At 32.2% G+C, this 12730-nt stretch overlaps 1 protein-coding gene across 3 annotated transcripts; it reads left to right on the top strand.

The window, feature by feature from the left end:
* The first annotated feature begins 3290 nt into the window (after positions 1-3290).
* On the top strand, positions 3291-12274 carry LOC113854456 (xaa-Pro dipeptidase). 3 transcript variants are annotated; one of them, XM_027485438.1, is made up of 16 exons: positions 3291-3556; positions 3658-3707; positions 3798-3858; positions 3964-4059; positions 4150-4299; positions 6804-6935; positions 7496-7623; positions 7886-7928; positions 8460-8543; positions 9046-9087; positions 9337-9407; positions 9999-10052; positions 10152-10257; positions 10399-10467; positions 10994-11070; positions 11843-12274. In XM_027485438.1, exons 1-16 carry the CDS (start codon positions 3425-3427, stop codon positions 11871-11873), a joined length of 1326 nt encoding a protein of 441 aa, XP_027341239.1. In that variant the 5' UTR covers positions 3291-3424; the 3' UTR covers positions 11874-12274. The 3 variants fall into 3 exon arrangements, with proteins under 3 accessions (XP_027341239.1, XP_027341237.1, XP_027341238.1); XM_027485436.1 differs by having other exon boundaries at positions 10994-11137; positions 11843-12198; XM_027485437.1 differs by lacking the exon at positions 4150-4299 and having other exon boundaries at positions 3412-3556; positions 10994-11137; positions 11843-12187.
* The last annotated feature ends 456 nt before the right edge of the window (positions 12275-12730 follow it).

The raw sequence follows: 12730 nt of genomic DNA, 5'->3' as shown, positions 1-12730 counted from the left end.
AAGTTTTAAATATCTAATTAAAAATAGATTAATTAGGAAATTTTAAATTTGAAACGCCTATTAGAAAGGGTATTAAGATAATTGAATACTCTTTTTGGTTTTAATTTTTAAACTTGTTATTTTCATAACTACTTAGTCCTTCTAATATAAAGTTGACTTAATTTAAAAATTAAGTTTATCATAAAGTTAACATATATAAAACCTAAATTTCTATAAAATTTATAGATTTTGAGAGAAAATCGATAGAAAACGTTCCAAGTAGTCATGAAGCTGATAAATCTAACTTTAACTAAATTATTAATTTTGTAATAGTTTTCAAAATTCATCAACTGCTTGATGAAATTATTATTTGATCTTGAAGTTGACAATTTTAGAAACTAAATCTTATGCACATAAAAATTTTAAACTCATGCAACACTATACTTGTGAGATGCATGGATTTATTCTTATTTAACACGATAAGGAATAATATAGATATAATTTAAAACAATTGACTTTTACTTGAAATAATTTTTAAGTTGCAAAGTTTATAGTTTTTTTCTTGTAGATAAAAGAAAACTTAAAAAAGCAAACACTGATAGTAGGTTTTAGTAGAATTCAGGTGTATCAAAAGTGTTGATGCTTGAGATGGAACAACAAAGTCCTAATTTTCTGTAAGATTTTGTTGTGCCATTGAATCTGCACAAGAGATCGCATTTCTAAAACTATGATTCAGAGAAACATCTCAATCTCTGATAGAAGAACAAAAATCTCATTTACTATAAGCCTAGTGATTAACTAGTCTCTTAGAATTCTTATTCAAAATATACCAAGCCTCTAAACTAAATAGCCTGTTTCACAGGTGATCTTCCAATAACTTAATTTACAAATCATCAAAAGACTTTTACGAATTGCCAAAAACTTTGCCTGGTATATGTTTATAATTTTAAATTTACCCTAAAAGGTCGCAATCTAATAACCTCTATTATTTCTCATAACACCACCAAGTGAATATATAACTTTCAAAATATACAAGTTTATGATCACTAAACTAAAAACATGGAAATTTATGATCACTAAATTGTTACAGCTATCTCACAAAATAATATTTGAGGTATAATTATGAATCAATTTTTAAGATTGAGTTGGAGAAAAAAATTAGTATTTTTAAAAATATTTTATTATTTTATAATTTAATATAATAATTTTTTCAACAAAAATTATTATTTCTAGATATTTAAACTTAATTTTAACAACTGAGATTAATAGATTTATAATTGTATTTCATGTTGGATCTACTCATTTTTCAATGAAATCACATTTTCCAATTACAGAAAAATGCTTTATCCACATGCAAGATCTTTGTCCAAAAAGAAAAAGAAAACAAGAACACTAGTGTTGGATAAAGGTAAAGAAGACATTCGCTACAAACCACAAAGATCAAAAAACCGTCCGAATGAAAAATAAATAAATCTTATTTCCAATAGATTCAGCGCATTGAATGTAGTTCCTTGTATAGTGATAAAGATACAAATTTCTATGCAGGTATGGATATGACAGGTGTTGAGGAAAATGATCCTGCAAATCACTAGCACCCATACGAGCATACACAGATAGCCAACACATTTTTCTACTTTCAATAATTAATTTTACAAATTAACATATTCTCATATAGAAAGAGCAGAGATGTACAAAAAAGAGATTCGTTTAATAGTTTTGCAATAGACAGTGGATGCAAAACATGGACAATGACTCGAGCATTTTGTCATACGGGTAATGAGCAAGAACTGAAACGAAGAAAAACAATGCACTAAATAACCAGCGTATTAGCATATACTAAAGTCAAATCAGCATTTTAGAGTAGCAAAGAAGATCACTATTGTTTCAGCACGATTTTAAACTAAAAAAAAATTTAACTTCATTTTATTTTCTTTAAAAATTTAATATAAAAACATCTTATTCTTCTAACTCTATTATTCTTTGAGTTATATATTAAAAGATGTATATTCTCTCACTCTTTCTTGTCGTATTTTTGTGTTTTAATAGGCTAAACACGTTTAAGAGACACGGTTAATAAGTGTTAATTCAGCACAGAGGTTAATGGGAATTTTAGAAAACAATAACATCGCTAAAATTATCATGATTAATAATTCATAACCTTATAAAATATGTTTTCCAAACCTAAAGATTGAGAGATAAATATAATGAATCAACTATGTAAATGCTCATTACAGGTTGACTTTATAACCTATTTAAAACACAACATATTTTTTAATACACAAATTACCACCTTTAACCATTGCAGGGGTAGTTGTTGGAATGTCACAATCAATACAAGAGCAAGCTATAAACTACTAACTTTGTCCTTTAAAATAAATTTTATAACTCATATTTAGAATCTTCTTTGCTGAAATGTAGGAGTAGTCTAAAAATTTGAAAAAAAATCTCTATTAATAAGTTATGAATAAATTATATAAAAGGCTCGACATTATTTTATTTATTTTTATTTATTATAAAACTTTATTACTCATTGTTACTTATTAAGTCAAGTAAAAAAATAAAATAAAAATTCACATTGTCTAATATTATAAAAGGTGACTAGTAAATATGAAGTAGAGTTCCACTATCTATTACTTTAATGTTTTAAGGGAATGTAGTGACCTAACCCAATTGTGGTGGCTTATTCCATGAAGTATGGTGAATGCTCTTCCTTGATATATGAATATAAATCCCTTTTCGATACTCTGATACAACAGGAGGATCATAGTCAAAGTCGATCTGAGTGACAGAATTTGGGGCGATTGTTGAGTCAAATGTTATTTTTTTTCATATAAAAAAACTCCTCCAATCTTGTGTCACACTTTCTTAATCTAAATATTTAAATGAATCCATAATTAATTTTGGTGTTAATGTAAAATTTTTAATTGAAAGATTTGCTTTTGAATTTACTACTTCAACCATTAATTTATTAAAATTTGTGAAAAATATTAAATTAAAAAATACGGTATAACTACCACTTTTTAAATAAAGTTACCTGAGAGCTAAAGAAACATAATAAAAAATAGATTAACTCACTCAGACAGTAAAAATTAGAAAATAAAAAATAAACAGAATATTAAAACATCACACTTAAGAGAATTAAATTAAAATCAAACTAGTTTTAATTTAAAAATTTTAAAACTTAAAAATTGAAAATGAGTAATAAATTAAAAAAATTATGTGTGTTAAATTAATATTTTTAAATTTTTTAATAAAATTTAGGCACAATGAAGAGTGTGATGAGAGAGTGAATTCCTGTCATTCTGCCGAAAATTATCCAAATAAATCCGAATTTGGCAGGACCGAAAGTATATTCTACGCTCGAATGATCGATGATTGACGCTTACATTCGATTGCAAATCAATCACCGTAGCAACAGCTGTACTGTGCCGTACCAGGGATCGGCATGGGGTCATCACTGTGGCCCCCTAAAGTGACGATGGAGCTTCATCTCCGAAACCGAGAGAAGCTTCTCACATCGCTTCGCCAACACCTTTCTCTCTCTTCTCGTCCGCTTCATGGCTTCGTCCTCCTGCAGGTCTGCACCTCAATCTTCCCTGCTTCTTACATTCATCTCTGTACCTTCATCTTCCATTTTTCTTAAATTTTCCACATTCAATTTTTTTCTTTTTCCGTCAGGGTGGCGAAGAGCAAATTCGTCACGACACTGACCACATCGAACTCTTCAGGTACCCTATCCTTACCTAATCCCTCTATCCTCGTCATCGTTACAGTAATTGCAATTCGATGCGTAATTGATTCGAATTTGGATTTTGCAGGCAGGAGAGTTACTTTGCTTACTTGTTTGGAGTTAACGAGCCTGGATTTTATGGAGCTATTGTTCGTTCTTATGGTTTCTTTTTTTTTTTTTACTTTTTGTGATTCTCACAGATTGAGTTTTGGAAGTTAGTGGTTTTGATTTATGCGTGTTATTGGTTTTGGAAGGACCTTGGAACTGGGGATTCTATCCTATTTGCTCCTAGGTTACCTGCTGAGTATGCTGTGTGGTTGGGGGAGATAAAGTCTCTCTTCTATTATAAGGTGATTTTTCCCAAATAACAAAATTTTGATGGATTCGCATGTCGAGTGTGCAGGGTTTAGTGTTTCATGTCTATGCAACTTCCTTTGCAGGAACACTATATGGTTAGCACCGCATGCTTTATAGATGAAATTGCAAGTGTTTTGCAACAACGTTACTTGGGTTTGGGCAAACCTTTACTGTTTCTCCTGCATGGCCTTAATACAGATAGCAATAATTTCTCTAGACCAGCAGAGTTTCAGGTCCATTTAACTCTAATAATTCATTTTCTTCCCTTGTTAGAAGCATTCTTTATTGTTGTTTTGAGCAGGACAATGAGTGTTTCATTGGATATGTATTAATTCTGACCCCAAACTGCCATTGGATCGGACGCATCTCTTTAGTACAAGTACTACTGTGTTGTTTGTGATGGCATGGTGGGACTTACCAATGTCTTTCTTAGGGATCTAGATTCGCGGAATTAGTATTTTATGTTAGTATATTAAAATATGTAAAAATATTTAATTATATCATATATCTCATATTATCCTCTAGTATTGATTTTTGTGTTTCCTCGTCTTTTAAGATTAGCTATTGAATATCCTTTTCATAACTTGTTTCCTTACCTGGTTAGAATTATAATTAGTATAAGGATGCATTTAGATATATGATTTAATTAGATACTTATTTAATAAGTTATTTTTATATGATGATTTATGCTATAAATTTAACTATTAAAGTATTGAAATAAGTCTGAGAACAACTTATTTTGATAAATTATACCAAAGTAATTAATAAAAAAAAGATAAAAAAAGTGTATGAAAATTATAATTTATTTTTTGCAAGTTATTTATAAGCTCTTCTAAATAGATCTAAATAGAAGTTAGTGTTCCAAATGTAATAAAAGTATTGCATGTATCTCTCATTGCAATACATTAAAATATCAATCGATGTCTCTTTTCTCCCTATTCCTTCTCTCTATACCTAAATTTCCTTTATTCAAACATGGAATTAGAGTCACATCCTTTGTGACAAGTCTTATCTTTTGGTTTTTGTCGCTATTGTTGCTTCACTGCCAAGACAATTTTCTTCCATAATCCATGTGAAGCACTAGTTTTTCACTGCTTTCCATTCTCCTTTTGGCAATTAAAATAGCATCTTCATCCACTGTATGATAGTTTTTCACTTTGTTCATCAATGTTTCCCTTTCGTCCAACAATGCATTTTCCATAGTGCTTGTAATCAATTCTGATTCATCCCCATTGCCTCTTATTAGTTTCGTTTTATCAATTTTTTTTATATATATGGTTAGCTTCACTTGATTCTATGGCTTCTAGTCAGTTTCGCTTGATCCTTGTTTCTTATGGTCAGTTTTTTTTTATTCTTGTTGCCTGTGATTAATTTACCTAACCCCCATTGCGTCTAGTCAGTTTCACTTGGTCCTTGTTGTTTTCAATTTGTTTTGTCTTATCCTCTTTTCTTCTAGTTAGTTTTGCCTGATCCTTGTTGTCTCTTGCCTATTAACTTTGTGGTTCTAGCCATTGTAAATGGTTTTGTCCTAGATGTAGTTAGGTCCTTTCATAAAATGGTTTGGTCCAATATGCAAATTGGTTCTTCTTCATCTATTGTGCACTCTTGTAGTGATGCTTTTAGTATATTTGATCATAACAAGCTAAAAGCTTTAGCTTAAAGAGGAGCGTTAAAATATATGAAAATATCTAAAAATAATCATATCTCAGATATCTTCAATTTTAGTCTCCTTATTTTCTCATTATCTCTTAAGGTTCTCACTTTTAGTCTTGTTGACATGTTTTGCCACTACTCTATTGCCACGTCTTATCTTTTGATTTTTGTTGCTGCTGCTACTATTTTGCTAATAAGGTTGCTTTCCAAAAACCTTCTTTCAGTTAGAAGTCGTTTGAAACACCACTTCTCTACTTCCTCCATTATGTGCTCCTTTTGGCAATGAAAAAGCATCTCCACCCACCTTATGGCAGTATTTTCCTACTATTCATGGAAGTTTGACTTTTGTCCAAAAATATGTTTTCCCTCAATTCCTTGTTGCCTCCAATCACATTTTGCTTTATTCTTATTTCCTTTGGTTTGTTTCAATTGATCTCAATTGCTCCTAATTAATTAGTTCTGCTTGATTCTTGTTGTTTCTAATAAGTTTTGCCGTATCCTTGTTGCCTCCAGTTGGTTCTTCCTGATCCCTGATGCCTTTGGTCCAGTTTAGTTGATCCTTGCCTTGGATTAGTTCCAATTGATCTACATTGTTTTCGGTTGGTTTTGCAAGATCCTTATTGTTTCTATATAATTCTGCCTAATCCTCATTGCCTCTATTTAATTAGTTCTTCTTGATCACTGATGCCTCTGGTCTATTCCAGTCAATTCTTGTTGCCTCTAACTTGAGTGTTAGTCCAGCTAAAGCTTTAGTTGAAAGGGAGTGTTAAAATAAACAAAAATATTTTATCATAACATATCATATCTCAAATATCCTCTAGTATTAATTTTCCTATTTTCTCATTATCTCTTAAGATTAGCTATCATATTTCTTTATCTTGTCCTGATTTGTTTTCTTAATTGGTTAGGATAATTATTATTATTATTATAAACAAGGATTAGTGCTCTAGGTTTAATGAACACATGATATATATCACATTGTAGTACATCACAATAATATTCAGTTTCTTTTGTCTCTATTCCTTCTCCATACTTAAAACTCCTTAATTCCAACAATGTAGATTTATAAATTTTATTTATTTAGGGCATCGATAAGTTTGATAAGGATTTGACAACTTTGCATCCTATATTGACTGAATGCCGTGTCATCAAGTCAGACCTGGAGATTGCTCTTATTCAGTATGCCAATGATATAAGCTCTGAAGCTCATGTTGAGGTAACTAATATTTAACATGACAAAGGTTTACTTGTTTCTTGAGTACTTATTTTAAAATTTATGTGAAATACTCTATGAGGCGTATCCGGAATGTGTTGGAGGAAACAAGACTTATATATTGCAAGTTTTATAGTTTAATTTTTAGTATTTTCCCAATTTGAGGCAGTTCATTGTAGTTGTAAAACGAAAGGTGATTGTGGGAACTGGGAGGCATCTTTTAGCTTTCCTGTAAAAACTATTTAATAGGTAGCAAGACTATGGAAAGGAAAATAGCTTCAAGTATTGAACCGAATTGACAGAAAAGAATTCTAATGCTGAAAAATATTTATTTTTTTGTTTACTAAAAATAGTACTACTTTCCTTTACCCGGTTACCTACCCATTTTTTCACAGAAAATTTTGGTATTGTTTATTTGAGTTAGGAACAAATGAGGTACGCAGGTACATATTATCTATCAGTAGAACTATCTGTAATCGCAATGATGAAGTATGAATGGTTTTATGCATATGTTTTATGAAAATACTTACGTAATAGTTGCAATACACATTACAATAAAACAGGTTATGCGAAAAACTAAGGTGGGCATGAAGGAGTATCAGCTTGAAAGCACTTTTCTTCACCACACCTATATGTATGGTGGATGTCGGCATTGCTCCTATACATGTATTTGCGCTACTGGTGAAAATAGGTATACATTTACTTTTGGTTTAATAAATCTTTACTCAATGCCCATTTGTAAGGATGACTTCTTGGCTCCATTTTCCCCAAGAGAACTTAAACTGATTTGCGAAAAAAGATTGTCTGACCTGACTTACTGCCCGTTCTGACTTGTCTTGCAGTAGCAAGTTTGACAATAATCAGCATTTTCAACATTAAAATCTGTTAGTAATTTTATACTACCGCCATAATTTTAAATAGTAGAGCTGGCTAACATGTGTGTATTAATGCAGTGCTGTTCTTCATTACGGGCATGCAGCTGCTCCTAATGACAAGGTATGGTATAGGAGTAGCTTTTCTTGCCTTTGTAGGTCATCATCATTGCAGCTAATGTCATATAGTTTATTGGCTATCATAATGTTGCAGGATTCAGTTCCTACATCTTTCTAGATTGGTGATATGGCTTTTCTAAGTTGTTTGCTGCATTCCACCCCTGGGAAATTGAATTGGGCATAACTGCTCTTTGTTACCTATATATCTATTTATTATTTTCTACATTGATATCAATCAATACCATGGGTAATCATAAGTATTACTGGTAGGAAAACATATTTTGTTTAGGAATACATTAAAAATTATTGAAAAAAAACAATGATGAGCAATTCTTGGAAAATAGGAAAGTGTAAATTATTGGTGCTATTTGGTGACTTCGGATATGGCCAATCAACATATTAAGAATAGAAAACTTGCTTCATTTCCTTTAGGAAGAGACAAAATAAGATGAAGTTATAGTCTGAATTAGATGATCAATCTTTATTTACTTTTAGAGGTGTTTTATGTTTTCTTAAAAACATGGCTCTTTTGTAGACTTTGGAAGATGGAGACATGGCACTGTTTGATATGGGAGCCGAGTACCATTTCTATGGGTCTGACATAACTTGTTCTTTCCCTGTGAGTCTTCCCATTAATAATTAGTTTTGAAATTTTTACTTGGTTTCCCTGTTGCATACACTGTCATTTTGAGCAATGTTGCTGAATCATAAGGCATGCCTCTGCTAAAATTGCGTCACACTTGGTTCCTTTTCCTGTTGATGTATTGATTTTTTATGTTGCCATAAGCATTTTTATCTTTATTCTAACCCAGATGGGTGCCAGGTACTAGTATTTAATTAGGTAGTGCTTAGTCCAGCTTTTTTGGGCTTCTCTTCTTAAAAAGAGATGGGCCAAACAGAATTTTACATAAGCTCTCGAAAATAAAAGTAGACTTGTCAATGGAGAAAAGGTCAAAATACAGAGCTTCTATAGAAGCTAATTGGAGGCCATTTTGCATTTAAGGAGAAAAGAAACCCAAAAAAGCTCGGTCAATCATGATCTTAGTAGTATCAGTATGAGTTATCATTTTATTATTTTATAATAATCATCTTATGCTCAACTCTTTAAATCTGTGGTGCAGGTAAATGGAAAGTTTACAATTGATCAATCTTTTATATATAGTGTAAGTGATTCTAATAAAACCTTTTCTTTTCAAAGGGAAAACAAATTTATGTGTTTTACTTAATGTGCAAACTGCACTGGTACAAACATTTGCAGTGCAAATCCCCAACAAACATAAGTCGTAATTATCTCTGGATGTTCATGTATGAGTTAGTGTAGCCCAGCTAATGTACCTTTAATATAGTTCAATGACTATATTTTTATAGCATTTCTTTAACTGTTGTTTATTCTCTCTTTCCATGTTCTGCAGGCTGTGCTTGATGCTCATAATGCAGTTATATCTGCAATGAAACCTGGAGTAAACTGGGTTGATATGCACATGTACGATTGAATGCCAGTATTGATTTTTTAATGCAAATAAAATGTCTATCATACTCGATTTCAACATTTAAGTGTTTATAGCTGTGAGCAAGTTTATTATATCAGTGCTTTACTACAGAGAAGCTTCTTGACTATTTAACTTTATTGGTAGATTGGAATACAACAGAGTTGTAGCCTACGTAGTTTGTGCCTATGCAGTCTCAAGTTTTTATTTTACTGTCTGAAGCTTGATTGAGAAGTTACAGTCATTGTCTTGAATGGAAGACCTAAGAGTAAATCAAGTTTGATAGCAATCATTAGACTACATTATGAAACCAAGACCATTGGTGTCTAATATTTATGAGTTTTTTTATAGGAACAAGTGTGTGTGTGTGTGTGTGTGTGTTTGTAATATAGTATGCTGTTGTTGACCACAATTAAGGTGAAAACAATATCAAGTTATGCAGGAATAATAAGAAATCTAAATAAGTTAACCAGATGTCCTTGAGCCAACTAATTTTCGTAAAAAAAATCTTTTATTCAAACTACTAATTTACACTTTTGTCAAGGTATTTGGCATTATTTCTGCTCATTTACTCTTTAAAGTTGCAGATTAGCAGAAAAAGTGATTCTGGAGTCACTAAAGAAGGGACACGTAATTTTGGGGTAACATTATCTGTTTTTTAATTTCCGCTGGCAAACTTTAGTCTTAGTACAATCTCTAGGATCCTTTATGGAGTTGCATATTTGTGAATTTTGCTGTAGTGATGTTGATGACATGATGGCTGATCGCTTGGGTGCTGTTTTTATGCCACATGGTTTGGGGCATTTCCTTGGTATTGACACACATGACCCTGGAGGCTACCTAAAGGTAGCTGTGTTAATTTCATCAGCAGTTACACGCCCCCTCCCCCCTCCCCCCTCCCCCCACCCCCCCAATTAATGGCTTCTAAATCTTACGTGGGCAACTCCTTTTCATATAATGTCTTAGGAATTCTGTTCTGGTTTGCAGGACCTTGAAAGAAGAAAGGAACCTGGATTAAAAGCTTTGCGGACAATCAGAGATCTCCGGGAAGGAATGGTTGGTTATGGCTTTCTTCAGTAATTAGGACTTTTTATCAGTAGCAACTGATATGAAGCGTAGCAGTAATTGATGTTTTTCTCTGGGTTAACCACATTAAAATTGGAACAATTATAATGCCTCTAAAACTCCCTGATTTATATTGTGTTGATTTTTTCAGGTATTGAACCATCTAGCTGTCTTTACATGTTGCTAAGATAAAGTCCTCATTTTAGTCATTAAAATTATAAACTTCGGTCACTTTAGTTTCTTAACTTAGCAAAATGCCTTTTCACTTTACTCCTTTACCATTAGCACGACGTACTAAAGTGAATAATATTTTGCAAAGTCAAGAACTAAAGTGAGGGTGCACCGATAGCACACAGACTTAAAATTAAAAATGATGATTATTGCAATTTGTGAACCCTGGTTGCTTTGGTTGGGTTTGGAATCCTCTCCTTTGATCTCTACTAGTTAATGCTCTGCTTTATTGAACTAAAAATATGAATTTGATGATGAGGTAACCTTCTCGTTTATACACTTGTAGGTTATCACTGTGGAGCCTGGATGCTACTTTATTGATGCTTTGTTACTTCCTGCAATGAATAGTCCAGAAACTTCCAGGTTCTTAAACCAGGAAGTGATTAATAGATTTAAAGGTTTTGGTGGAGTCCGAATTGAAAGTGACGTGGTATTTCCATTTTCTGAACTTCATTAAGGATAACCCAGTTTTTAGTTTTATCATTTTTATCTTGTCATTGATGTTTTTCTCAACCTTGCAATATTTGCCCTACAATAGATATATTCAATACTATATTTTGGGGCCCTGGGGGGGGGATGCTAACGTACTTTCCTACTTGGTTTTTAAGGATTATCTGAGCAAACTACAAGTTTGAATTTGCTAAATGTTTATAAAGATATATAACTTATTCAACATGCTCTTCCTAAAAACAAGTAAAAATGTTAGTAACCCCGTATGTATGTGTTTCAAATGAACTTTCTTATTTGAGAATGAGAGAATTGAATATTAAGTATTTGATCTTATCATGAATGCTTAAGATTAACATATAAAAGTTTAGTGACTATTTTAAAAAAGTGATTTTTCAAAGTGACATGACTTTAAGAAACTTCTAATTTATATGGATTAAAAGATACTCATATAAAGTCATATAACTTTTGTATTTTCATCTTGATCATTCATAGTAAAATTTGAGGGATGGTATTTTTTCCTCCCACTCATAAATTCAACCTGTTCATTCGATATGTCTCTAGGGTGAAGAATTTTAAACTCCTCACCCATTCTAGTTATCAAACAATGTCATTAGAAGAGTGCATATATAGTTATTCTGGTAGATGAACTTATTTGATTATTGGTTTATTTCTGTGATGTACTCAGCTTGTTACTGCCGCTGGGTGCTACAACATGACCAAGTGTCCCAGAGAAATATGGGAGATAGAGGCAGTGATGGCAGGGGCACCATGGCCAGCTAAGAAGATCTCTGCTCATGTTTGAAACGGACAAGAAAGCTTAGTTTGACTTCAATCGTTCTTGATATGAACAGTTCTGCGTCTTTTTGTAACTGTTTTTAATTTATATTAGAAAATAAGCCGCCCACCCCATCCCTATAAGCATTTTATTGCAAAGCTTATCTGTAGTTACGCTGTACTTGACAAATGTTTCTACCATGTTGAGGTGGAAGTTCTCAGTTAAATTAGAAGTGCTTCAATCATGAGATTGCTTCTAGTCAGCCTATCAATCAAATATGGATCCTTTATTTTCTCGAGTATTTAGTGTACGTCCACCCTTAAACATGACGTATATAGTAGGCACCACCAAGCAACACATAAACTCAATTTGAATGCTTTATAAAGCACACCAGCGACATGAAACAAAGCAAGAGAAACATCACTGGCACTCATAAAAAAACAAAAAGGAAAGGATGTGTTGACTAAATTATGACAGCCAGACTCAATATTACAAAACAAAAAAACCACTAATATTTATGTATTTCAATGAAAGGGGACACAAAAACTGTGTACGTCAGTTGGATTTGGTTCCTTTTGGGTCTTTCCAAAATTTTCACACGAGAATACGTGGAGAGAGATAGGGGGAGACCCTACACTGACAAAATTAATGCAAGTGTAAGAATATGGCCATGTGAGGCCTGGGCAAGCTCTGTCAGTGTCCACCTCATATCTTCACACAACCTCGTGTCAATTGAAAACTCACTGAGATGTATGAACGTCAGAATGTAGTTTACCTTAGGAACAGGTGGGGGAAGTA

This window comes from Abrus precatorius, unplaced genomic scaffold (assembly GCF_003935025.1).
Source record: "Abrus precatorius isolate BTA unplaced genomic scaffold, Abrus_2018 Scaffold11, whole genome shotgun sequence".
NCBI classification, from domain to species: Eukaryota; Viridiplantae; Streptophyta; class Magnoliopsida; order Fabales; family Fabaceae; genus Abrus; species Abrus precatorius.
The sequence above is the reverse complement of the archived record's forward strand: the minus strand, read 5'-3'. Positions and strand labels throughout refer to the sequence as shown.

Bases quoted from the DNA above. Each gene is read 5' to 3' on its own strand.
- LOC113854456 (XM_027485436.1), top strand. From the start codon at position 3,425: ATGGGGTCATCACTGTGGCCCCCTAAAGTGACGATGGAGCTTCATCTC. The intron at 7,624-7,885 runs GTATACATTTAC...GTATTAATGCAG, and splicing joins TGCGCTACTGGTGAAAATAG to TGCTGTTCTTCATTACGGGC. The intron at 10,053-10,151 runs GTAACATTATCT...ATTTTGCTGTAG, and splicing joins AAGGGACACGTAATTTTGGG to TGATGTTGATGACATGATGG.